The sequence below is a fragment of the Hemitrygon akajei genome, chromosome 16 (genome assembly GCF_048418815.1).
Source record: "Hemitrygon akajei chromosome 16, sHemAka1.3, whole genome shotgun sequence".
Classification (NCBI taxonomy): Eukaryota; Metazoa; Chordata; class Chondrichthyes; order Myliobatiformes; family Dasyatidae; genus Hemitrygon; species Hemitrygon akajei.
In genome coordinates, this window is record NC_133139.1 from 65,527,919 (window position 1) to 65,555,887 (window position 27,969).

At 47.1% G+C, this 27,969-nt stretch overlaps 2 protein-coding genes across 2 annotated transcripts in view; both read left to right on the top strand.

The window, feature by feature from the left end:
- LOC140740134 (uncharacterized) overlaps positions 1-27,969 on the top strand; it is a 187,924-nt gene that overhangs the window by 66,505 nt on the left and 93,450 nt on the right. The window lies entirely within an intron of this gene.
- LOC140740310 (adhesion G protein-coupled receptor E3-like) lies at positions 221-27,947 on the top strand. Its single transcript, XM_073069464.1, has 10 exons — positions 221-371; positions 3,621-3,808; positions 4,574-4,744; positions 6,232-6,426; positions 8,028-8,263; positions 17,297-17,363; positions 19,582-19,673; positions 22,332-22,500; positions 25,553-25,639; positions 27,746-27,947. The coding sequence occupies exons 1-10, from the start codon at positions 221-223 to the stop codon at positions 27,785-27,787; spliced, it is 1,398 nt and encodes a 465-aa protein (XP_072925565.1). The 3' UTR covers positions 27,788-27,947.

Sequence of the window (27,969 nt, forward strand, 5' to 3'; positions counted from 1 at the left end):
GACAGTGAAGAACATGCATGAGTATTTTCACTCAGTTCTGTGGGAACTGAGACTAATTGATTTCTTACTACAATAAGCTAATTCAGCCCAAGAAAGCCCAGTTGCAAATTGTATCCATCAGATGGGATTCTCAGAAAGCCTGAACAAGACTTTGCAGAGAGGCATTGATTAAAGAGTTATCAGCAGAGAGAGAGAGAGAGAACATCCCTTTTGCCTCTGAATGCTTCACCTTACTTTAACTTTCCTCATAGTTCTTACGGTCAAGGTGCCTGAAAGGAACAGTGCGAGTGGAGACCAACTGGTGAAATTGGAAACTCAGAATAATTCCTTCGAGATTTACTGGAGAACCATTGCTGGAGAAAATAACACTGGTAAATTTCCTGTTTCTTTCCCATGCTTGTGTACACGATACAAGAATGAGTTTGGCCAGTGATTTACAGACTCATTCACAGGGGATGTTCTACCTTGTCCAGGTTGTTGACTGAACTATTACTCTGTGGGATCAGTCTGTGTTCCCCTACATCAAAATATGCTGCTGTGTTTGATCTTATTGTGTAAACCTCGGTGAAGACAAATCTGCCTTGAGTAGAAATCAAATGCAGTTCAGAATGAGCAGTGCTTGGCTACTGTTTTTAGTCCATGTGTAATCAACAGTAAGATCCAGTTGACGATATCAAATTTTGTATTAATCTGAGAGACTTCAGTACGTAGTTTGCAGACCGACAGGTATCTGCTACGTTCAGAATATCTGCTCATCTGATCATGGAGAGGGTCAGCAGGAAGTTCAATAGAATGACTGTGGGAATGAAAGGGTTAACATATGACGGAGGTAAGAAGAATGAGGGTGGATCTCACTGAAACATATCGAATATTGAAAGGCCAGGGAGAGTCTTGCACCAGAGAGCACAGCCTCAGTATACAAGGACATCCCTTGGGAATAGAGGTGTGCAAGTATTTCTTTAGTCAGAGGCTGTGGAGGCCAGGTGATTGGGGATATTTAAAATGGGGCTTGATAGGTTACTGATGGTGCTGATAAGTGGCAACTCTTTGCATGCAACTCAGGTGGGAATCATGAGGGTGTGCCTTCAGGAACATACTCGATGTTACCAAACCAAAAACCATGGATAAACCAGGAGATTTGTAGACTGCTGAGAGCTGGATATGTGGTATTCTAGACCAGTGATCCAGAACTACACAAGAGGACCAGGTATGACCTACTGAAGGCTATTTTTAAGAGAGAAAAACACATGCCAATTGAAGTTAGAGATGGAATCAAATGCATGTCAGCTCTGACAGGATTTACAAGCCGTTACTTTCTCCAAAGAGAAACCTTACGTCATGAATGGCTTTGAAAGAGAGAATAAATCTCTGCTTGTGTGAATCCCCGTGATCTCTATCTCAGAGGACAACATCAGAACAGCTTTCAAGAGGCATCAGGGCCTGATGGTGAACCTGGTAGGGAAATAAAACCTGTGCCAACCAACTGGTGGGAGTGTTCAAGAACATCTTCAATCTCTCACTGCTGTAGCCGGAATTTCCCACCCGCTTCAAAAGGGCAACAACAATACCAGTGCCCAAGAAGAGCAGGGTGATCTGCCTCAATGACTATTACCCAGTTGTACTCACATCTACCATGACGAAGTGTGTTGAGAGTTTGGTCGTGGCCAGAATCAACTCCTACCTAAACGAGGAGCTGGACCTGTGGTGAGGGTGCCACGGTACCAAAGACAGCTCGGGCATCAGAATTCGGAGTTCAATTCCAGTGTCCTTTGGAAGCAAGTTTGTACATTCCTTCCCGTGTGCGCGTCTTTCCACTGGGTGTTCCGATTTCCTCCCGCCATTCAAAGTCAGACCGGTTTGTGGTTTATTGTCCCACGATTAGGCTAAGGTTATATCTGTGGGTTGCTGGGTGACACAGCTCAAAGGGCCAGAAGGGCCTGTTAAATGCTGTGTTGCTAAATAAAATAGAATAAACAGTGCCTGTCGCTACAATTGGATGCAATCTCACTGGCACTCCACTTGGCCTTGGATCACCTGCATAATAGCAACACTTACGTCAGGCTGCTCTTTATTGATTTCAGCTCAGCATTCAACACAATCATATCCTCAGTTCTAATCAACAGACTCCAAAACCTGGGCTTCTGTATCTCTCTCTGCAACTGGATCCTTGACTTCGTCATCGGGAAACCACAGTCAGTGCAGATCAGAAATAACCTCCTCCTTGCTGATAATCAAGACTGGTGCATCTCAGGGATGCGTGCTTACCCACTGCTCTACTCTCTCTACACCCATGACTGTGTGGTTAGGCACAGCTCAAATTCCATCTTTAAATTTGCTGACAACACAACTATTATTGACAGAATTTCAGATGAAGTTGAGGAAGTGTACAGGAGTGAGATAGATCAGCTGGTTGAGTGGTGTCACAACAGAAACCCTACACTCAACTTCAGTAAGACCAAGGAACTGATTGTGGATTTTAGGAAGGGGAAGTCGAGGAAACACACATCCTCATCGAGGGGTCAGCAGTGGAAAGGGTAAACAGTTTCAAGTTCCTGGGAGTCAACAACTTTGAAGGTCTGTCCTGGACCCATGTTGATGCAATTACAAAGCAGGCACGACAGCGGCTATGTGTGATTCAGAGTTTGAGGAGGATTGGTATGTCACCAAAGACGCACGCAAACTTCTACAGATGTACTGTGGAGAGCATTCTAACCATTTGTATCACTGTCCGGTATGGAGCGGCCACTGTGCAGGATTAGAAAAAGTTGCAGATTGTTGAAAACTCAGCCAGCTCCATCAGCGACACATTCAAAAGGCAATGTTCAAACAGGCGGCATCTGTCATCAAGGAAACTCATCACCCAGGACATGTTGTCTTCCTATTGCTACCATCAACGACACAGAAACAGGTACTGAAGACACACTCTCAGCCTTTCAGGAACTTCTCCACCATTAGATTCCTCAATGGACAATGAAACCAAGAACTCTACCATTTTACTTTACGCTATCTTTTCACACTACTTATTTAATATAATTTTCTTTATGTATTCTAATTGTAATTTAAAGGTTTATTATTATTATTATGCATTGCAATGCACTAATGCCCTAAGAAACAAATTTCACAACATAAGCCAATGATATTAAATCTGATTCTGATTCTGGTTAGCAAGGCATCAAAGTTTAAGGGAAGAAGGAAGGAGAATGGAGTTGAGAGGGATAATAAATCAGCCATAATGGAATGGTGGATAAAACCCAATGGGCTGAATGGCCTAATTCTGATCCATGGTCTTATGGTCTTATCTCCTTTCCCAGAAAGACATCATTTTCTGTGGATCTCCAGATTTTGAACCATCCAGAAGACACAGGTCAGGAATGTGATAGACTCCCATTTACCTGGAAGAGTATAGCTTAACCAACGCAAATTAACTTAACACGATCCACGATAAAGCAGCCCACATGATGATCTCCTTGTCCATCCCCGTTGACAGCTGATTTTAATAGACTTACAAAGCGCTACTACAATGTGTGTGTTTTGTGTTGACCTGCCTTTATATCCAGTTGCTGCAGTGTTACAGTGATGTTTCTCCACATTCACCAAAGGCTGATCTATTATCTCCACAGAGTTTCAGGCCTTTTCCTTAATTGTATTCAAAGACTTGGAATCCCTGCTGAACCAAGAGATTAAAGGTGGCCGTCCATCTCAGAACAATGTGTCATTAAACTCCAAGGTGATAGCCGCCACCATCAGCAACAAGGCCATCAGCTCTAATCGGAAGGAAAAGTTCAATTTGACTCTGAAACTCAACCAGGTTTGTGGTTACAATCTGTGATGTTCCCCAATTTAAGATAAACTTCCTGCTAAAATGCAAAATGGGAAGCTGAACAGGTGCAGATCCTGGGTTTAGGTATAACATTTCCATGGAAACTGGGTTTGGGCCATTTCAGGTCAGTTTATGGTGGCCTTTCCAGTCACCATTACTCAGGGACAGTACAATGAGGCCTGATAGAGGAAGTGGAGATCCCTCACCTGAGAGAGATGGGGGAATGTTTAGAGACTGGTGGTGAGACACATCAAAGGAGGAGTCCCTTGCTGTCATTTCTCAGGTCATTGAGTAACTGGTTACAAAGTACAACCACCATTTCATTGAAAGGAAAATACCCATTACTGCATTACTGTAATTACCCATTCAGCCATCGAGTTTGCACAGTAGCAGAGTGGTTAACATAACACTTTACAGTGCCAGCAATAAGACAGGGGTTCAATTCCTGCCAGTAACTATAAGTAGCTTGTTCTTTCTCTTTGTGACCACATGGGTTTCATCAAAGACTGTGTTGGTCATTGACACAAATGATGCATTTCACTGTATGTTTCAAAGGTTTTATGTTCATGAGGCAAATAAAGGTAATCTTTTCTAATTTTATTGCCCTGCACTTCACAAGTTTGATGGGACAATGTAGATGGAGCTTCGCTCTGTTTCTAACCAGTATCTCCTGTCCTGTGGCTGTGAAGATTTAAGTTGCCTTTAGAATATTTTCAATAACGGTTAAAATAAATTGTCCTTATCTGGAAACAGGAAAAGGAAGATGGCAAAGAGCCAGAATGTGTCTATTGGAGTAATATCAAAGAGAGAAGTGTCTGGTTATCTGATGGTTGTGAACGGATCCATTCCAATCAGACCCATGTAATCTGCCAGTGTAACCATCTGACAAGCTTTGCTGTTTTAATGGCTCCGGTTCAGACTGAGGTAAGAAATTATTCAATAGAAAAATCTGTAGTCAGATGAAAAGGGTGAATGAAGAGAGTCAGAGTGAGAGAGACACAAACACAGAAACAGACCCTTCAGCCCACATTCTCCATGCTGATCATCGAGGGTCACCTACATTAAAATTTGTTCTGTAGCTTTCTATATACTGGTGATACAAATCCTCGTCTAGATGTCGCTGAAATGTGGTGATGCACCTGCCTCTGTCACCCCCTCAAGGCAGTGTGTCCCAATGGGTGAAAACAATCCTTCCACAAATCCCTTCAAATTCCTTACCCCATCCGCTCAACCTCTGCGACTGCATTTCGACTCTTCTGCTATGGTGTAAATTTTCCCAGTATCTATTCACTCTGTGCTCCGTCAGCACCCTCTGCTGCAAGGAAAACAAAACACTGATCCATGCAAGTCAAAAGGATGGTTCAGAAGGCATATGGTGTGGTGGCCTTCCTTAGTTAGATGGGGGGGGGGGGTGGTGGGTGAGTTCAAGAACCACAAAGAAATATTCCAACTCGATATAACTGTGGGTTAGATCACTCTCAGAGCACTGTGTTCAGTTCTGTTTGCCTCACTATAGGAATGATGTGGAAGATTTAGGGGGGATTTACCAGATTGGAAAGCATGTCTTAAGAGGATAGGTTCGGTGAGCCAGGACTTCTTTTCACCCTCTGCACTGATATTTTTCATGACACTTTCCCATAGTGCGGAGGGAGACAGGATAACCACTAAATGTTGGCAGGAGGCTTGAAAGAGGAGAAGTCGCTCTGTCACCATTTCTCACGAAATTACATAGCCACAGTTTCAGAGAACAAGTCCAGCAGCTCACTCAGCAGCAGTCTAGCTGTGGTCTACACAATGTTGCTTAAAGATTTGCATTTCCTGCCTGTACCTTACTTATATTTTGTTGCCTGACTAATACAGGGAATTAAACCATGCCTTCTTTACTGCTTTAGTGACCTTTATTTCCACCTTCGAGAATACATTGACTTGTACACACTGTTCCTCCACACACCAGGTCCTCACCATTCATGATGTAAGTCCTACCCTTATTACAGATACGTGAGGGACAACCGACGTTGGACAGAGGAGCAACAAACAATCTGCTGGAGGAACTTATCAGGTCGAGCAGCATCTGTAGGGGGAAAAGAACTGTCAAAATTTCAGTTCTGAACCCCGTATCAGGACTGAGTTGATGTTCTGTTTCTGATTCAGGGTTTCAAACCAAAACACCGACAGTTCCTTTCCTCCCACAGACGCTGCTCGACCCGCTGAGTTCCTCCAGCAGATCAATTATTGCTCCCACCTTTGTTAGACGTGCCAGGGATACAGTACGGTATCAGATGTGGATGACATGGTATTGTAGCGGTGAGTGCAATTGCTTTGTACCACCAGTGATCACCATGTCTAATGCTGTCCCTGGAGACTCTATCACAGCCGATTCCTGAGCGTGGTTCCCCACTTTGTGCTTGCAGATTGACGACTGGCACTTGGAGATGATCACCTACATCGGCCTCATCATCTCCCTGCTCTGCCTCGCTGCCTCCATCGTCGTATTTGTCAACTGTAAATCCATCCAGAATGCTAACACCAGTCTCCACAAGCACCTGAGTATCACCCTCTTCCTGGCACAGTTCATCTTTCTGATCGGAATGCGGATTAAACAGCCGGTAAGAAATCCAAATTACCACCTCTAATTCTCATATAGCTCCTGAATGTGCAGTTAGTCAAATTCTGCAGAAAAGCCAGATTTAACGTGGGAGTGGTGGGATCTCAGTCCATGCTCTCCCTCCACTCTCCTCTGGTGTCCTCTCCTTCCATTGACTCATCATGACCAACGTGCCATCCCTTTAATCAGACCCTCATTGCAATAGTGGCCAAAGCCTCTGAGCATTGGAGACCCTCCCCTTCCCCACGGTCTTGTCACCACAGAACGTTGCCCTTTCCCTCCCTCTGCCCTCCTGCCCAATGACCTCACCGGACACTCCAAACCTCCCCATTCACATTCACCCTGGGGTGCAGTGGATTAACCGTGTCACTGAGTTTCCCGGTCACTGGAGAATGAGTGACATCAGCACACTTTACAGATCTGGAGCTGCAACAAGGTATTTTGTAAAAAGTACCAAAGTTGTTCTAAGTTTATGGACTCACAAGAGTTTGTAAACACTGGAAACCTGGAGCAAATCACAAAGGAGCTGGAGGAACAGAGGAGGTCAGGCAATGTGAAACGTCTAACGTCCGTGTCCCTTCATAGATGCCTACTGACCCTTGGAGTTCCTCCATCTCCTTTGTGTATTATTCTAATTGTATCACTGAATTACTACTCATTAATAAATCTTTGGTGTGTATCACCACCGTGTTCTTTATATATTTGCACATTATCTCTTCCATTGTGTACATGTGTTGGTGTACTGGTTTATTTCAGTGTCTCTGTGTTAGTATCTCTGAGTTACACACACAAAACGCTGGAGAAACTCAGCGGGTCAGGCAGCATCTATGGAGGGAATAAACAGTTGAGATTTCAGGCTGAGACCCTTCATCAGGATTGGGAAGGAAGGGGGCAGAAGTCAGAATCAGAGGGAGAGGAGGGGGAAGGAATACAAGCTGGCAGGTGATAGGTGAGATGAGGTGAAGGGGAAGGCGTGTGGGTGCTGGGGAGTGTGGGGTACGAATACAGCAGCTGGGAGGTGATAGGTGAGATGAGGTGACGGGGAAGGAGTGTGGGTGGTGGGGAGTGTGGGGTACGAATACAGCAGCTGGCAGGTGATAGGTGAGATGAGGTGATGGGGAAGGAGTGTGGGTGGTGGGGAGTGTGGGGTACGAATACAGCAGCTGGCAGGTGATAGGTGAGATGAGGTGATGGGGAAGGAGTGTGGGTGGTGGGGAGTGCGGGGTACGAATACAGCAGCTGGGAGGTGATAGCTGAAAATGTTAAAGGGCTGAAGGAAAAGGAATCTGATCGGACAGGAATGTGGAGCAGGGAAGAAAGGGAAGGATGGGAACCGGGGGAGATAATAGGCAGGTGAGGAGAAGAGAAGTGGTAAGAGGGAGCTGGAAAAGGTTGTCAGTCCATTTCTGACTCTGTGTTTTTCTCTGTGTCCGTGTGAATGTCTTTAGCTGTGGTTATCTCTCTCTGTTTCTTTCACTTGTCTGTAACCGTCTGTGCATCACTAACCCATCTCTGCATGTTCCTGCCTGCGTCCCTGTCTCTGACTGCCCTCTGCTTTTGCCCCGAGCTGCTCACTATCCACTGTGTTGCCTCTTTCTTTAGGTTGTGTGCGCCCTGATTGCCGGGTGTCTGCATTACCTCTTCCTTGCCGTCTTCGTCTGGATGTTCCTGGACAGTTTGCAGCTTTTCATCATGTCCAGACACCTGACAGTCACCAATTACACTGGAACACATATCATCAAACCAAGATACCTGTACATTTCTGCTTATGCTGTTCCTGCTGTGATCGTCATTATCTCAGCGGCAATAAACCCCGGAGGCTATGGAACAGAGACCGAGTGAGTATTAAATGATAAGGAAATGTGATAGAGTGATACAACTGACTGACGCAGAAAGAGCCTTTCCTTCCATCTGGTCCATGCTGGATTCCTGCGGATTTAGCCCATTAGTCCCATTGCCCCTCTCCCTATCTCCCTCTACCCCTGCATCTTATCCTCCCATATATTCCCATCAACTCCCCTTTGATGCTTTCTCCACCCACCCGCAACAAGGGGCAAGTTACTGTCAATAACAAACTGTTGGGATGTGGGATCAAACCGGAGCTCTCGGAGAAATCCTGACGTGGTGATGGAGAGAACTTGCAAACTCCACTCGGACAACAACCGAGGTCAGGATTGTCCCGGGTCCTAGAGGCAGCGGCGCAATTGGCTGCACCATTGCCCTCACACAGGACGTGAGCTGAGTCCTGTACCAGTTCTGAGAACAAAGTATACAATTCACCCGCTATCCTTCATCAGAAACCTTGATAGTACTGTATTAAATATTCCCCAAGTGGTGATTGCATGGTAAGGTGTAGGAAGCTGCTGTGAAACTTGTAAAAAGGAAAACATTTGCGAGGGTTATTATGGATCTTGTCTGAGATATTCCCGGAGACTGGGGAGGGTTTGACTTCAAACGCTGACAGCTCCTGTCCCAACTGACCTCAGCTGCTGAGCCACTGAGGGGTCCGAGATTGTCTATAGGCCGGAGGAGAATCTTAGGAATCATAGGGGCAACAGGAGGAGACCATTTGGCATCTCAAAGCATCTACCAATTAACCTGTTGCAATGAGCGAATGAAGTGAACCCAAGTACAGGACACAGGCACAGAGACTTAGTTAGGATGCTTATGCGGAAGTGAACGTTGGACAGCTAACAGGAGGGACCTTGACATGGAACCTTGATGCAAAGAGACGGGGTTTCATAGGTAAACCCCGAAACTGGAGCAAAACTTAGAACACACGGTTCTAAGCGGCCGGGAAACATTAATCACCACACAGTCAGAACCAATGATCTGGTGACTAGTGGTTGTAACACCAGGGTTCTTATGCTGCAGGTCTTGATGGAAACCAGGTGTGCCATCATCAGAGAGAATTAGAAGCAAATCGAAATTAACGGTTGGAACCGTGGCACAATCAAAGGAAATTAGGAGCAAGATGGTGTATGCTGGGTGGTCGTCATTGATCCGGGCGGGTGGAGAGGTTCGGCAGGAGGGCACAAATGGTTGACAGGCACGGGTTTCAATTCGGATCCGGGCAGTTTGAGTCTGACCACTGAGGGGTTGATGACACTCTCAATCTCAAATGGTCCCAGGTAGCGAGGAGCGAGTTTCTTGGGTTCATTCTTGAGGGGGATGTCTTTAGAAGAGAGCCAAACCTTCTGCCCAGGCCGATAATCAGGTGCAGGAATCCGATGGTGATCGGCAATCCTCCGGTTGCGGTCGGCTGAGTGGAGCAGTGTCAAGCGTGTATCCTTCCAGATCTTGCAGCACCAGCGGAGATGGGCCTGATCTGAAGGCACAGCAATGTCATCTTCATATGACTACACTGCCACGTGTCGCTGGATTCTGATTTTCTTGACAGAGAGACCACAGTCAGTCCATGTTGGCAGGAACATCTCTGACTCCATCACACTGAGCACTGGATCCCCACAAGGCTGTGTGCTCAGCCCATTGCTGTTTACACTGCTAACACATGACTGTGCAGCCAGATTCAAGGAGAACCTGATCACTAAATTTGCTGATGATACCACAGTGGTGGGGCTCATCAGCAAAAATGATGAAACAATGTACAGGGAGGAGGTCAAACACCTAGAGAGCTGGTGCAGTGACAACAACTTGATGCTTAATGTCACCAAAACCAAGGAGTTGATCGTCGATTTCAGACGGTCTCAGCCTGAGCACACACCCCTCAGCATCAGCGGCTCCACAGTGGAGAGAGTGGAAAACATCAAGTTCCTTGGGGTGCAGATCTCGGACAATCTCACCTGGTCCAGGAACACCACTGGGATTGTGAAACGAGCCCAGCAGAGATTGCACTTTCTGAGGAAGCTTAAACAAGCATCACTCCCCACTAACATCTTAACTACATTCTACAGAAGTGTGATTGAGAGTGTGCTGACCTTTTGCATCACAACCTGGTACTCCAGCTGCAGTGCTGCCGACAAAAAAGCCTTGCAGAGGGTGGTTAGGGGAGCAGAGAAGGTTATTGGGGTCTCCCTACCATCTGTCCAAGACCTCTTTCAGAGTCGATGCCTCCAGAAGACACTGTACATCATTAAAGACCCCTCACACCCTCTCCATGAACTGTTTGTTCTTCTGCCATCAGGTAAACGTTACAGGAACATCAAAACTAAAACCACAAGGCTACTAAACAGCTTCTTCCCACAGGCAGTCAGACTGCTAAATAGCTGCTCTACCTGACTCTGCTTTGGACACTTTTAACTTGCACTGGACACTTATAACTTGATCTTGACCGACATGTGGCTGTTGTGTTTTACTATTTATTGTTGTGTTTATTATTTAGTGTTGCGTTTGTTATGTTATGTTTGCACTTGCCCTGGGAAACGCTGTCTCATTCTGCCCTGCAGAGCTGATGTACGGTTAGAATGACAAAAAAGTTTTTGAATCTTGAATATGTGGGAAACAGGGGGGGTTGGTAACCGAGGGAGCATTCGAATGGAGACATTCCGGTGGTGGTGCTGACCAGGGAGTTGTAGGCCTACTCGACCCAGGCAAGATGGGCGCTCCAGGATGACGGGTTGTTTGCAGTTATGCAGTGCAGTGCTGCTTCCAAATCCTGGTTAGCTCGTTCTGTTTGACCATTTGTTTACACATGGAAGCCGGAAGACAGGTTTACTGATGCTCCAAGGGCTTGACAAAAGGATCTTCAGACTTGCGAGATGCATTGGGGGCCCCGGTCAGAAATAAGGTCAGAGGGAATTCCATGAAGGTGGAAGACATGTTGAACAAGGAGGTCGGCTGTCTCACGGGCTGTAGGGACTTTGGGAAGAGTTATAAAATGCACAGCTTTGGAGAAGCAGTCCACCACGGTGAGTACGGCAGTGTTCCCATGTGAAGAGGGTAGTCCAGTAATGAAATCCAGCGCAACGTGAGACCAAGGGCGGTTAGGGACAGGTAGGGGACGAAGCAACCCAGCAGGTGGTCGGTGGGAGGCTTTTCCGCGGGCACAAACAGAACAGGCAGAGACGAAGGAATGGGTGTCAGCATCCATGGAGGGCCACCAGAAATGTCTCTTCAGAAGGGACAGAGTCCGATCAATTCCAGGATGGCAGGTGAAATGAGAAGTGTGCCCCCACTGGAGAAAATGAGTCCAAACAGAATCAGGCTCAAAGAGGCGACTGGAGGGTCCATTGCCTGGGTCAGGCTGAGTCCATTGGGCCTCTTTGACTATGGATTTGGTCTCCCAGATGAGGGCAGCCACTACACAGGATGCTGGAAGGATGGTCTCGGGGTTGGGAAGGCCCTCCTCGGAGACGTATTGACGGGAGAGAGCATCGGGCTTCCTGTTCTTGGAACCAGGATGATAGGTGAGTGTGAATCCGAAACAGCCAAAAGATAATGCCCAATGGGCCTGGTGGGAATTCAGGCTTTCGGTGGTTTGAATGTATACGAGGTTCTTGTGATCTGTCCAGCGAATAAACAGATATTCTGTTCCCTCCAGCCAGTGCCTCCACTCCTCCAAATCAAGTCCGACGGCCAGTAACTCCCGGTTCCCTACATCATAGTGTGATGGGCAAACTGAGCTTGAAACGGGGTCCAGAATTGAACCCATGAACTGTGCTGCTATTGAGAGAGAGAGGGGGTAGGTGTCCAGCACAAATGAGAGAGAGTGAGACAAGATTTAATGTTATGGTTCCTCTGCTGATTATTTACCTTTCTCCAAGGACACTTAACCTGGTCACGGGGTATGTGACAGTAGTTCCATTCGGCGGGGTACAGCCGGCGATAGAAGAAGGTGCAGGGAAGGAGGTTTTGGTCAGTGGCCGGAATGTTGGGTGAGGACCACTCCCACCCTAGAGTCAGAGGCATCGACTTGCACAATGAATTGGCGAGAGGGGTCAGGTTGGACCAGGACGGGAGCGGAGGTGAATCGCTTCTCCAGCTCCGAGAAGGCTGAGTCCACTTCAGGGTCCCAGTGAAAAGGGGTCGTAGGCAAGGTGAGTCGAGTAAGGGTCATTGCAACCCGGCTGTAATCCCTGATGAAGCGACGATAGAAGTTTGGGAACCCCAGAAATCGCTGGAGTTGCTTGAGTGTCATGGGTTTTGGCTGCTCCGCCACCGCCCGGATCTTTTCGGGATCTGCCCTCACTTACCCGCTCTTGATGATGTACCCCAGGAAACTGACAGAATGGGCATGGAACTTGCACTTCTCAGCCTTAACGAATAGTTCGTTCTCCCAAAGCCTCTGCAGAACCTAACGGACATGGTGGGTGTGTTCCTGAAGACTGCAGGAGAAGATTAAAATGTCAACTGAATAAACAAAAATGAAACGGTTAATAAAGTCCCTAAGGACATTGTTTATCAGGGCTTGGAAGATAGCGGGGGCATTGGTGAGACCGAATGGCATGACCAGGTATTCAAAGTGACCAAGAGGGGTGTAAAAAGCTGTTTTCCACTCATCTCCGTCCCTTATCCTGACTAGATGGTAGGCACTTCGTTGGTCCAATTTGGATGGTGGCTCCGTGAAGTGGTTCGAAAGCAGAGTTGATAAGGGGCAGTGGATACTAATTCTTTATGGTGATGCTATTTAGGCCTGTTACGAACCCCGTAACTGGGTCACTTACCAGCAAAGATAGAGAGGTCTGTTGAAGTCTGATGATACTATTTTTAACAGTATTTATCAGTAAAAATACACAAAAATAATATCAATGCAAATATACAGATAATATATGTCATCAGTACTAAATCTAAAAGTGCGGGTATAATAATAATCAATAAGAAATAAGCTCTATCGTTGTCTAGGGGATAATGAATTGTCCGATGGGAATATACAGTTCATTGCAGTTCCACAAGCTGCTGTCTTTTGGTTGTCGCTGTGTTGCAATTGTTGGAGAGAGAGAGAGATAAGAATAGAATGGGAACAGTTACCGCTACGGGTTTTTCCAACCTTTATGATTTCGATCCGTCAGGTGTCTCTTTGTCGTGGCCGTTCAATTGTGACCTCTCCTTTAGCTAAACCATTCTTCCGTGATGAGCCCGCCACCCTGGCAAGGGAGGACGCACACGAGCCCCCACCGGCTGTCGCTATTAAACGCTGTCACGGGATCACTAGCGTTTCTCCTGGTGCGTCTAAAGTGGTTGTTCCCCAGACCCCTCTTTTATCCTTACTCACGGGGTCTCAGATGTCAATCAGGTTGGGATGATGCAATCCCTAAACCAGACCACTCTGGTTGTCCCCTGAGGGGTTTCAATGAATAGTACAGTACTCAATACACAATTCCGTCTCCAAGAGACAATGGCCGTTATCAGTGGTTCCATTTCGCTGATGTCAGGCCACATTCCAAACCTTGTGTATTCTGGACGTCTCTCTCATTTCCTGGGTCTCAGACCCGAATTAATAGCGATCTTGCGATTCTCAAAAAGGAGGGGGCGACTTTGTACCCTTCAGCCCCTCAGAGTTGTGGCACATTCATAACAGGCCCCAGTGGTCAATGCAGGGGTGCAGACACAGTGAATCATCTTTCTTCCCCACAAAGAAGAAACCTGCACCTACAGGGGAGGATGAGGCTCGGAAAATGCCCGCCGTAAGAGAGTCATTTAGGTGAGCCTCCATGGCTTCCCTTTCCGGCCGGGACAGATTATACAGCCAACCGGTGAGTAGAGGGGCTCCGGGGAGAAGGTCAATTCCGCAATTGTAAGGTCAGTGTGGAGGCAGGGTAAGAGCCTATTGTTTAATAAACACTTCTCCCAGGTCGTGATACTCTGCTGGAACCTTGGATAAGTTGGATAAGTGTCCTGACGAAGGGTCTCGGCCTGAAACATCGACAGCGCTTCTCCCTATAGATGCTGCCTGGCCTGCTGTGTTCCACCAGCATTTTGTGTGTGTTGTTGTTTGAATTTCCAGCATCTGCAGATTTCCTCGTGTTTGCTCCTTGGATAAGTTGGAGGATTTAGAGGCAGGTGAGGTCATGGTGACTTTCATACAGGATAGGGCCGAGTGTAAACAAGTGGAGTGACAGAACGGACTCCAGCTGGCTATCTTTCCGTGGACCAGTCAAGATAGGGATTATGGCGGCTTAACCAGGGTTACCCAAGGACTACAGGAGCTTGAAGAGAGGAAATTAAGTTAAATCATACCTCCTCCTGATGATTCCCGGACAGAATAAGAAACAGGAGTGTTGTGCAGTGTGTGACTCGGGCCTGAAGTCTACTGTCCAGTGCCCGGGCCTCCAGAGGGGCACTCAACGGCTCCCGAGGAATTCCGGCCTGGGAAGCTGTGTCTTCATCCAGGTTTCCCTCAATGCCGGAGTCCACTAGAACTGACGGAGGCAGGGATTGTTGGTTGTAGCGTAAGGTAGCTGGGACCTGCATCCGGGTTCGGGGGACTGAATGGAATATTGTCTGGCTCACCAGGGTCCCCCTTTCTACTGGTGAGCCTTCTCTTTTGGCCAAAAGGAACAGGTAGCTCAGAAGTGGCCGGAATGGCCGCAATAGAGACACACCCCTGCTCTCAACCTCCGGAGTCGCCCTGTGGGAGAAAGCCGGTTCCATCCCAGCTGCATGGGTTCCTCTCCCAGGGCAGTGGAAACTGCCAGTCTGGGAGCTATTCTAGGAGCAGGAGGAGAAGAGAGGCTCGTGCTGGTGGGAGATGGTAAAGAGTGCCATGGAGTGGCCAAAGGTGGTGGACGACCAGATCTTGGCATTCTCAAAGACGATAGTCCAACCTGGTGGCTAGGGAGATCATGGAATCCAGGCTGTCATGTCATCTCTTGCCGCCAATTCATCTTTCACCATGTCACTGAGACCATTCTGACATACCCCTCGGAGTGCCTCATTGTTCCACCCCGAGTCGGCTGCTAACGTCCGGAACTCCACGGAATATTCAGAAACACTGCATGAGGCAATAGACAATAGGTGCAGGAGTAGGCCGTTCCGCCCTTGAGCCAGCACCGCCATTCAACGTGATCATGGCTGATCATCCACAATCAGTACCCAGTTCCTACCTTCTCCCCATATCCTTGACTCCACTATCTTTAAGAGCTCTATCTAACTCTTTCTTGAAAGCATGCAGAGAATTGGCCTCCACTGCCTTCTGATGCAGAGCATTCCACAGATGAGCCCTGACAGAGAGTGAGTAAATGCGTAGCGGCATCTTTTCCATGGACGGGGTGGTCAAAATCTTTCTCATCTCTGTGATAAAGGTGGGGAAAGATGAGCAGATATCCAGCTGATTATCCCAGGCAGCTGTAGCCCACACTAAGGCGCTTCCCGCAACAGCCCCATGATATAAGCTGTCTTTGACTTATCCCTGGAGTACGTGGATGACTGCTGGTCGAATACCAAGGAGCATTGGATGGCCCAGCACTTCCCCAAATCTCCAGTGTAGTGCTCTGGTTCAGGTACGTGAGGTTCTCTGGGCGGGGGTGTTGCTGAAGCGTAGGGGGTTGCCAAAACAGGCTGTCTGGGATGGCTAGACAAAGTTCCAGGAGTGGATGGGGTAAAATGAGTGGATACACGGTCCACCTGGTCACTGATCTCTGTTACGTTAGCTGACAGGGAACGGAGTTTCTCCATGACATCCCGGAGAAGTCGATCATGCAGACCCAGTAGGGAGCACTGGCTGGCGAAGGCTTGTTGCAAGGTTTTCAAGCCCGCAAAGGTCCATTGTGACCAGATCATTCTGTTGCAATGAGCGAATGAAGCAAACCCAAGCGCAGGACACAGGCACGGAGACTGAGTTAGGATGCTTATGCCGACGTGAAAATTGGACAGCTAACAGGAGGGACCTTGACAGGGAGCCTTGACACAGAGAGATGGGGTTTCATAGGTAAACCCTGAAACTGGAGCAAAACTTGGAACACACGGTTCTAAGCGGCCGAGAAATGTTAATCACCACACAGGCAAAACCAACGATCTGGCAACTAGTGGTTGTAACACCAGGGTTCTTATGCTGCAGGTCTTGATGGAAACCAGGTGTGCCATCATCAGAGAGAATTAGAAGCAAATGGGAAATTAATGGTTGAACCATGGCACAATCAAAGGAAGTTGGGAGCAAGATAGTGAATTAACGATCAGGACCATGATACAGTCCTGACTGGAACCCATTTCCCTAATCTAGGTCCACAGCTCTTTACACCCTTATCCAACAAGTGTCCACCCACCTCGGCAGCCTGTTGACCTGTGATCAAAGGGGAGAGTTTGCAGTGACCTGATATCCCACTGATCTCTATCCAAGGACCCGCAAAAGTGAGTTTGGCTGAGATCCTAGTCTCACAAAACATTGCAGAGTTGATAGGCTAATGGCCAATCATTCCCTCAACTTCTTCTGGGATTGACCACAATGAGAGAGGCAAAGAAGGCTTCTGTTGAAATACCAGCTGCCTGATGCTGTTGGACTTGGTCACTATCAAACCTAGTCTCTGCATGTGAGGCAGGGATTGAGATAGGGTGGTGCCCCTTCCCATCCTTCTCAAGTCCATCCTGTGCTAAGTGGATCTACCCTCCCAGTTTAATGACAGATGTCCAACTCTCTGGACAGAGGTTGAGTTCCAGTGCAGAGCTGAGGGGGAGTCACATTGTCGCTGGTGCTGTCATTGGAGGAGATATCAGAGCCAAGTCCTGTCTGTAGTTTCAGACGGACAGAACTTATCAAACAAAACTATACCAAAGAAGAGCACAGCCTGTTTTCCCCCACATTCAGGCCAACATCCCTTAACCAATGGCATTGATTGGTCATCAGCACACTGCTATTGTTTGGGATTTTGCCGTGCAGAGATTGGCTGCCAATTTCCTGCACTGTAGATCCGCTGACATTCTCAATGTATTTCACAAACTGACTGCCACCCAGTGACGAAACTCTTCCATCTTCACAGCTGTTGGCTGAAGCACGAGTCGGGGTTTAACTGGAGTTTCCAGGGCCCAGTCTGTTTCGTGATTCTGGTAAGCTTCCTGTTTCTCTCTACACACCAGCCATTTCAGACTAGGGTTCTCTCTTGTTGTGTGCTTCACTTTTAGGCCCCTGTGTGTGTCTACATGGTGTGTCTCTATGCCCAGGGTTCACAGACACCAGATATCACTGTGCTCTGGAGTCTCTCGGTGCCCAGGGTTGAGAAGGACGAGCTTGGGGGATGCACTGAAGCTCGGTGCAGACACTGCAAAAGCTCAGTGGGGAAGGACCACAGTCAAGGGTGGTGCCTCTGTTGTGGGGCTGTGTCCAGTGTAACAACCCCTCACGAATCACTCATGGACTGTGAGAAGCATCGTGTCCTCTCAATGTTAATGTGTCTGACACTCAGCGTGGTCAGCACATTTGATAACTGAAGAAATATCAGTGAACCTGGCCCTCAGGTGTGTGTGAATCGCACCTCTGACCTAGGGGCTGGCCTTTGACCCCTGATCTGTTGCTTTCAGAATCAGAATCAGGTTTATTATCACCTGCATGTATTGTGAAATTTGTTAACTTGGCAGGAGCAGTTTAATGCAATACATGATAGAAGAAAAAATAACAAAATAGTAATAATAAATAAGTAAATCAGTTACAGTATACATACATTGAATGAATTAAAAATTGTGCAAAAACAGAAATAATGTGTTTTTAAAAAGTGAGGTAGTGTTCACAGGTTCAATGTCCATTTAGGAATCAGATGCCAGAGGGGAAGAATCTGTCCCTGTATCACTGAGTGTGCGTCTTCAGGCTTCTGTACCTCCTACTGATGGTAACAGTGAGAGAAGGGCATGGTCTGGGTGCTGGAGGTCCTTAATAATGGACGCGGCCTTTCTGAGACATCTCTCCTTGAAGGTGTCCTGGTTACTTTGTAGGCTAGTGCCCAAGATGGAGCCCACTAAATTTACAACCCTTTCTCCTAACCCTGAGCCATTGCCCCTATCAACCCCATCCTGTGTTATCCTGAACTCCAGCCACTGACCAACACAAATGATGCAGCCAGCCTGCACATCCTGGGTAGTTTCCTCCATTATTTCCACCCCACCCCTGACCCTCTCTGAGTCGTGTGTGCACTGGGCCCAGTGATAATGGAATCTTCATGGTTGCTTTCGTCCCTTTGAGACATCGGCACATTTGCAGATTAGATACCACTTTACCCCAAGTGTTGGGACAGTTTGTCAAATGTCTCACACTTTGGAGATAATGAAAGATTTTGATCTAAAAGCAATTCCTGTTCTTGAAGTATGGTATCTCTTTCCACCATCTTCATCATCCTATTATTTATCACTGAGTAGGGTGGGCCTAGTCCTTGGGTTTGGTTGTGTCTCTCTGCATAATTAAGAAGAGCAGTGAGGAGGAATAGGCAGGTTGAGGGGCACCGGGTCATTGATTCAGGGCAGGATGGAGGAAAGAAGCAGAGAAACTGAGGGCTGCTTCCCAACCTTCTGGCCTGGAATTCCCAGCTCACGGATCCCACTGACTCAGCATAGTGGTTGAGGGTGAACAATTCCCAGTTAATTCCTCTCCTGGGTTTCCTAGTCATCCCAGTGCATCTGGATTCTGTGGAAAATTCCACCCCCTGGAAGAATGTTGGTTTTCCAAAATGTATGAGTGAAGAGTCTGAGGGGGAGAGATGGAGGACAAGCAGAAACAAGCAAAATTCTGCAGATGCTGGAAATCCAAGCAACTCACACAAAATGCTGGAGGAACTCAGCAGGTCAGGCAGCATCTATGGGAAAAAGTACCATCGACGTTTCGGGCCAAGACCCTTTGGCACCATTCTCCGTGTGTTGCTTAGATTTCCAGCATTAGATTACCACACTGCTAAGTCTCTTCCAGGTAGGGCTACCCTGAACAAGTCTAAATCTCCCCAGAGCTGCTGAAATGTCTCAGCCCAAAACACCTTTCCATAGATGCTGCTGGCCCGTTGAGCTGCTCCAGAATTCTGTGCGGACAGGGAGAATTTTAGATAAAGTAAGAGAGATTGTCACGGGTAAAGCCAATAATCATTGAGGAGTAAGTGTGAGTGTCAGTGAGTGAGAATGGAAAATGGGAGGGGTGAATTCGGTGTGGGATTTGGAGGATCCACTCTGTCTTTCTCATGAAACTCACTCTTCTTCTCTCTCATCCTCTTTTACTCTTCCCTCTATCATTCCCTCACTCTCTCTCTCTCTCACACACTCTTTCCTTCTTGCACTCTCTCTTTCTCTCCAGGTCAATACAGTCCTTTTATTTTCGACTCTCTACTTACTGAGACGCCATTTCAATTCACGCGACAAGGAGGTGTCAAAGCTTAAGGAAACCAAGTAAGTGACTTGATGAATGTATATAAGATGATATGAGGCATGGAGTGGACAGCCAGCATCTTCCTCCCAGAGCAACAATGGCTAATACAAGATGGCATAATTTAATGTGATTGGAGGAAAAGTATTGAGTGGAGGGGGGTATCTCAGAGGTAAGTTGTTCACACAGAGAATGGTGGGAGTGTGGAACACATTACCAGGGTGGTGGTAGAGGGGGGTACATTAGGGGCATTTGAAAGACTCTTAGATAGGCACATGGATGAAAGAAGAATGAAGCCCTATGTGGGAGGGAAGAGTTAGCTTAATCTTGGAGAAGGTGAAAAGTTTATCACAATATCATGGGCTGTAGGGTCTGTATTGTGCCATGTACTCTGTTCTATGGTCCACTATGTGTCCATCACTAGCCCAGCCTCTCGGGACCCTGACACGGGGCAGAGTCCTGACATGGAAGCTGCTGTTGTTCGTGACCTGGCAAAACACAGAAACACTCCTACTGAGAGCCAACAGCACATGACCCATGTGGCTAGGTCCCAAATGTCTGAGGCATCCTTGATGTTACAAAGTAAATATATGCACTTGCATCCTCTTTGGATAAGTGTAGGGAGGGGACACCAAGATCTCCTTGCACATACCTCACCTTTCAGAATCAGAATCAGGTTTGTTAGCACTGAAAAACTTTATTATCACAGACACACTAGTGGTTGCTTTATTAGGCATGTCTATTACATACACCAACATCTTCTGCTGCTGTAGCTCATCTGCTTCAAGGTTTGATGTGTTGTGTGTTTGAAGAATCTTTGCTGCTGAACATCACTGTTATAATGCATGGTTATTTGAGTTACAGTTACGTTCCTTTCAGCTTCAACCAGGCTGCTCATTCCCCTCTGACCTCTATCATTAACAAGGTGTTTTTGCCCACAGAACTGCTACTCACTGGATTTTTAAAAAAACAAACAAAATTTACACTATTCTCTGTAAATGCTAGATACTGTTGTGCATGAAAACCCCAGGATATCAGCAATTACTGAGATACTCAAGCCACCCCATCTGGCACCAACTGTTATTCCACAGCCAAAGTTACTTACATCAGGTTTCTTCCCCATTCTGATTAACAACTGAAACTCTAGACCATGCCTGCATGCTTTTGTGCATTGAATTGCTGCCACATGATTGGCTGATTCTATATTTGCATTAACGAACAGAGTTACAAATGTGCGTAATGAAGTGACCACTGAATCTATGTCATGATATTTGTTGTTTTGTAACAGCAAATTAACTCTATCTTTTATAGTAGAATTAGATTATTTTACAATTGAACCCTGGTGTGTAAGTGCGGTGACAATTAGCCGGTTCCCAGGAAGGGCTTCTGTCCATGGTGCTGATCTCTGCCAATGGTGACACTGGAAGTGGGGTGCTGGTCAGTTCATTGGCCAGAGATTGCTGTTGGAAATGTACTTGTGTACATGCCATGTGAGAACAGTGTCAGGACTGACACAATTGCTGCCACTTACCCTCAAACCCAATGACCAGGAACGGGTGCACAGACAATGTAAGTTTGATGGTATCACCAAAAGATGGGATACATCATTAAGGTCTCATTCAGAAGACACTTCAATAATCTGAGCATGACCAGGGATAGCCAACATTTTATCATGAATGGAATCTCATGATTCCTATCGTCAATCTAATAATAAATAAGGTAGAGAAGGAGGAGCCATTGGGTTTTCAGAAGGCATTTGGACTTCATGACAGAAGAACTCCTTCTGGGGCTAGATCACATAGGCAGATGAGGTGATTCTGAACAGCCCTGAAGGCTTCTTCCCACTCACCCTCACGATCCATTCTTGGCTATGTTTACAAATTGACTGGTGTGCTCTGCAGAGAAGGTTTACCAGGCTGATCCGATGTTCGAGAGACATTTAAGCAGAATGGAACTTCACTCAGTATACTTCAGAAGGGTGAGAAGGGCCAACTTTGAAAAACAAATGATTATGAAGGGGATAGAGAATAAGTTGAGCAGAAGATGGTGGCACTCAGTGCAAAGAACAGTTTCGAGATGGGGATGACACATTTCAAAATCAAATCAGGAGAGACTTCATAACTTGAAAGATTGTGATCGACCCCGGAGTGATGCAGATATGCAGTAATTGAGTATTCTAAAGACAGAAATTGACAAATGTTTGAGCTATGAAAGAGTCAATGGGTTTACAGAGAGGAGGTGTGTATTGTGAAAACCAAGATTAGATTAGACCAACTGTGATCTTATCAAATCACAGAGAAGATTCAAAGAGGCAATTTCTGCACCTGCTTCATGTCTTATGTAGCACAGCACCCTGAATTGGAAATATATCACCGCTCCTCTGCCGTGACTGAGTCTAAATCCTGGGACTCATTTTCCCACCATTTCATGGGAGCACCTGCACCAGAAGGAAAGCAGCACTTCCAGGCAGTGACACACCACCGCCTTCTCAAGGGCAGTTTTGATGCAATAAGCAATATCCTTTCCAGTGATGCCTGGGGCCCACAATGGATCCAATAAACACAAGAATGTGCTGTTGGCTTCTGAGAAAGTCCTGTGGGTATGAAAGATCCCACATGAAAGGAATTTCATCATTCCTGTGATTTTCATTCACCTGGTTTCTTTTTCCTTCTTCTCTACAGAACCCTAACCATTAAAGCTGCAGCACGGATGTTTGTTTTGGGATCCACGTGGATCTTTGGAATATTTCAAGTTGATAAGAGCACTGCAGTGTTCTCCCACTTATTCACGGTCATCAACAGTCTCCAGGGTCTGTTCGTTTTCCTTATTTACTGCGTTTTCAATCGCCGGGTAAGAATTTCTTCCCTACAGACACTTACTGTGAATGGTTGGGCACTTGGGACGTAAAGGAACAGAGGAAACTATGAGTATGAGTTTGAAAGCTGTGTCAGAGGCGGACAGGGTTCGGAAAAAGGCATTTGGCACACTGGCCTTCATTAGTCAGGGCAATGAGCATTGGAGATTGGACATTATTTTGCAGTTTCATAAGTTGTTGGTGAGGATGCAATTGGAATACTGTGTATAATTTTGGTCATCCTGTTATCAGAAAGTCATGGTAAATTGGAAAGAGTGCAGACAATATTTGAAGATGTTTCCAGGATTAGAGGGCCTGAGTTATATGGAGAGGTTGGCCAGCTTAGGTCTCTATTCCTTGGAACGTAGGAAAATGAGAGTCAAACTTGCAGAGATGTTTGGAAGTATGAGAAACATATATAAGATGGGTGATAAGTCTTTTCCAGAGGGCTGGGGAGACTAGAACTATGGGGCATAGATTTAACATGAGGGGAAAAATTTAAAAGGGACCTGAGAGGTACTGGGTGGTGAGTATATGGAATTAGCTGCCAGAAGAAATGGTTGAGGCAGGTACAGTGGTATCATTTAAGAAGTATTTGGATATGTACATGGAGGGTTGGGGCTTTGTGTCAGGAACGCGGCCGGATGGACCCAAATGCAGGACGCAGTCACGGAAGTACTAGGGGGAAGACAGGATGGGGATGCCATGGCATTTAAGGGTAGAGCTGGGATTCAGGTAGATAGAGTGTCAGGCAGGCAGAGCGGAGCGGGCTCCCGGAGTTCAGGCAAACTGGCAGATCCCGCAGTTCGGGACAGGCAGGCAGGTAGGTAGATAGGTAATTTCCTTATGGCGGGCCGCAGGGATCCCAGGCAGGGCCGACTCCCAGGCGGGAACACAGAAGCCTGGGCCAGTTGTGGACACCTGGGCAGGTGCGGGGCACAGTCCCTGGGAATCGAAGGGAGGCAAGAGTAGGAGTCCCTAGGACAGGCCGCATGGATCCCGGGCAGGGTCGCCTCCCAGGTGGAAAATACAGAGGCCTGGGCCAGTCGCGGACACCTGGGCAGGTGTGGGGGACAACCCTTAGGGAGCAATATGTGGAAGGGGCAGAACCCCTGCCGGGCAGCGGCAGTCCTGCCGGACCTGCCCGAAGGAGGTAACGGGTAAGAAGGGGCAGAACCCCTGCCGGACCTGCCCGACGGAGGTAACGGGTAAGAAGGGGCAGAACCCCTGCTGGGGCAGCGGCAGTCCGGCCGGACCTGCCCGACGGAGGCAACGGGTAAGAAGGGGCAGAACCCCTGCTGGGGCAGCGGCAGTCCAGCAGGACCTGCCCAACGGAAACAACGGGTAGGAGGGGGCAGAACCCCCACCGGGGCAGCGGCAGTCCGGCAGGACCTGCCCGACGGAGGCAACGGGTAAGAAGGGGCAGAACCCCTGCCTTGGCAGCGGCAGTCCGGCCGGACCTGCCCGACGGAAACAACGGGTAAGAAGGGGCAGAACCCCTGCTGGGGCAGCGGCAGTCCGGCCAGACCTGCCCGACGGAAACAACGGGTAGGAAGGGGCAGAACCCCTGCTGGGGCAGCGGCAGTCCGGCCGGACCTGCCCGACGGAGGCAACGGGTAAGAAGGGGCAGAACCCCTGCTGGGGCAGCGGCAGTCCGGCCGGACCTGCCCGACGGAGGCAACGGGTAAGAAGGGGCAGAACCCCTGCTGGGGCAGCGGCAGTCCAGCCGGACCTGCCCGACGGAAACAACGGGTAGGAGGGGGCAGAATCCCCACCAGGGCAGCGGCAGTCCGGCAGGACCCGCCCGACGGAGGCAATGGGTAGGACGCTGGGTCCAGGGTGAACAGCAGGACTACCATGATACACTGGTAAATTGGGAAAGGCAACCGACAGCGTGGCAGCTCAAGCAAGGAGAATAAGGCGGAACCGCGGGATCATCGCACTGGAGAGAAGCAGGGGAACAAGACCAACCGGATAGAGCATATACAGAACAGGCTGGCAACCAGGGCAGAACAGGATTCCGAGCAGGGTAGAACAGGATACAGAACAAAACAACCACCCACCTGGTCCCAGTCCCAAGGCCACTTATAAACATCTGCAGCTCAATGAGTCACAGGTGTGCCTCCTTGAGCCAGGAGGGTCCTAACTAGTTCACGGGTGATGGGCGGGACAACTGCAAGACCCGGAGTCCGGAGCACTCGGACCGGATCGAGACCCGGAATGCGGATTCCGGACTGTGACTCTTTGAGGGGTGGGGGTTGAAAGGAGCAGACTCAATGGGCCAAATGGACTAATTCTGCTTCAGTGTCTCATAGTCTAACACAGGAATTTGGAACTAACAGGTGAGAACCGTATATGGCTTGAGCTTTTCGAAGGGCCTCTATCCAAACAGTATTGCTCTATATCTCCATAAATCTATGAATTTCTCCTGATCTTACTCACCGCATATAATCACAATAGTAATGAATAGTTAGGGAGTCTTTTATTGAGCTATGAATTTGAAGCAAGAATCAGCCACATTTTCCTTCAGGATTTCATCACCATTTATTAAGATCAGGCTGATTTGATCATGATCTCTAATGTTCATTTTCATCTCACCTTCATAACATTTGACCCCCTTATCCAGAAGTTCTCCGCTCATTTCATTGCTCTTTGATAAAAGAAATTTGGTGGACTTGTTTCTGTCTGAGTGATCCACTGGAGGTGCCAATGGGACACAGTTACAATATAAAATTTAATTCTTACTTGGCCTTGGGACTCTGAAGGGTGATTGAAAGATAGTTTTATTCTACTAGGTAGGAATTAAAGCAAATTCTTTAAAGCATGCTACAAAATATTAGTCTGTAAAGGTTTCTCTCACCACTCAAAACCACATTATGATATTTGCATAACCATCACAAAAATAGATAATTGCAAAAATAATTAACAGAAAATGAAAGACAGCTTCAAAACTCATGTTGAGCTCAAAGAATCAAACAATTTAATTGTGCAAAAATAAAATTTGTTAAAACTGGGTGTGACTAATGTATCATTCTCATTTCATTGAAGGTGGTTGATGAATTACGGAAATGGTTGAACAGTAAACGGAAGAGTATCACCACAGATTCCTCACAGATGCAGACGAACACGACTGAGGTGAGAAGCTGTCTCCAGAAGGACAGAAACCTTCAGGCTGTGTCCACGGAGGCTGAAATAAATTGAGTGATTTGAGTTGATGATCTTCCATCAAAACTCCTCCAATGAAAGATCATCCACCCAAACATTGATGGTCTCTTATGACATCTGTAGAGGGAGAAAGAGTGAATGTTTCAGGAACTTCATTCCTCCAATCAGGAATAGGCTGAGAAGTGGGAATTAATTCACAGACAATCACCACCTCCATCAAGAGCACATCAATCCACTTATCCCTGAGATTCAATGATGTCATTGAGTCCCTTCCATCAACATCCTGGAGCTGTCACCATTAACTAACTGAACCAGATCAGCCACATTTACTGTAGTATACATGTGGAATGAGCAGCCAGAGGAATTGCTTGAGTTTGGTACAAATCAATTTTTAAACGGTAGTTGGATGAAAATGGATCGGAAAAGCTTAGAGAAATAGGGGCTCAAAGTAGGCAAATCGGATTAGCTAGGATGGGGCATTTCGGTTGGCGTGGACTAGTTCGTCCACAGGCCTGTTGCCTTGCTGTATCAGAATCAGAATCGGGTTGTAGTGCACACCATGCTTTTGCTTGCCTTGTGGTGGGGGGAGCAGTGTCAGTGCTTTTGCTGGTGCAAGTGGGGGAAAGAGAGGGGGAAGGTCAGTGCTTGTGCATGGGAGAGGAGAGGGTAGGTCTTTGGGCTTTTCATGTTTCTGTCAGTCATTCTTTGTTTTGTTTTGTGCATGTCTGCGAAGAGTGACAGTTTCAGGCTGTACACTGTATACATTCTCTGATATTAAATTGAACTATTGAACACTAGGAAACCAGGCAAAGCTGATCTAGCTGAGCAAGAGTTTGATGCAGCTTATACATTCTCAGTTGATGAGATTACCTGTAACACTATATTTTGTTAACAGAATGGTATCTATAGGAAGAGTTAATTGAGTCTAGGTCAGATTGCAGAATAAAATGATGATCCACAGGTCTAGCAGTAAATCCAATTTTCTATCACTACAATGATAGACAACTTTTGTCTGTGGTTTCCTGTTACAACATTAGCACAATCCACATCACTATTTACTAATTATTAACCATCACAGTTCTTTCACTGCCAAAACAGGTTGATTATCACTGACATACATTGTGAAATTACTTGGTTTCTCGTTCCAGCACTGTGCAATACATAAACGTTACTAAGAGTTACAAAAAAAATAGTGCAACTGTTTAGAGTTCATGGGCTGTTCAGAAACCTGATGATAGCAGACTCCTATCCTCGTCCCTGATGGTGGTAACAAGAAGAAGACATGTCCCGGATGGTGAGGGTCTTTAAAGATGGATGCAGCTTCTTGAGTCTCCTCGAACTCCTAATGAAGTAGATGGTACTTGAGCAGGACCTAGCCACAGGAGATTGGACAGAGTAGAGCCAGGAGCTCAGCACACATCCTTGACTGTCAGTGAGGAGGAGATGTTATGACTGATCCATAATGATTGGTCTCCTGAAAAAAAAATCTCTGACTGTGAATCACTTGGTGACAATAGTGGGCCCGACACACTGCTGGATTCCTACAACATCCTCTCGTGACCTCAGCTCGAGACCCACAGAGCCCCCTGAACCACCTATTTAAGTCCCACATTGGTGGGGTTACTGCTCCTGACAATGGACAGTGAACCCACACAGCTGAAACTCTAATCCATGGAAATAGTGAGAATGTTTCTGCCTCCACTTGGCTTTTTTGCTGCCCTCTGCTGTTGCATGAGATCTGATGATTGAATACAAGTCAGTTTGCTCCCCTTGCTGGGAGTGGTGTCTGCAGGGTCTCGGCAAGGTTCCTTGGCCTTGCCCCATCCTCTGCCCACCACACACGAGTAGGCAACAGCTTTCCAACAGACTATTGTTGGCCAACACAGGTGATGAGCACACTGTGGTTCTTGTTCCCATTCAAGCCCTCCTGCTGACCATGAATCCCAAGGAGCTTTGACTCTCCTGGCAGAACCCCCAGGGCAGTAAATAGGAGAATTTTACCTTCTTAAAGTTGGTCTTAACTCAGTTTTGTCTGCAACAAGACAAATAACAGCAATCTCATTTTGTTTTATCTAGACTTATAAAGTAATTCAATTAGAGGCATTCAAGACCCAATGACAAGATCCTTCTCAGCGGAGTTTCTCTCTTTCATTCTCTTTCACTCTCGCTCTGCGTCTGGCTCTGAAGATTGTGGATTCAAGACCCACTCCCAAGAATGGAAAGCTACATTGCAGGAGTGGTCACGCCAGCAGAATTATTTGGCTTGTACTGAGCTTGTAAAAAGGCACAATCCAACTGGA

Bases quoted from the DNA above. Each gene is read 5' to 3' on its own strand.
- LOC140740310 (XM_073069464.1), top strand. From the start codon at position 221: ATGCTTCACCTTACTTTAACTTTCCTCATAGTTCTTACGGTCAAGGTG. The intron at 372-3,620 runs GTAAATTTCCTG...TTATCTCCACAG, and splicing joins TGCTGGAGAAAATAACACTG to AGTTTCAGGCCTTTTCCTTA. The intron at 8,264-17,296 runs GTGAGTATTAAA...CCATCTTCACAG, and splicing joins GGCTATGGAACAGAGACCGA to CTGTTGGCTGAAGCACGAGT.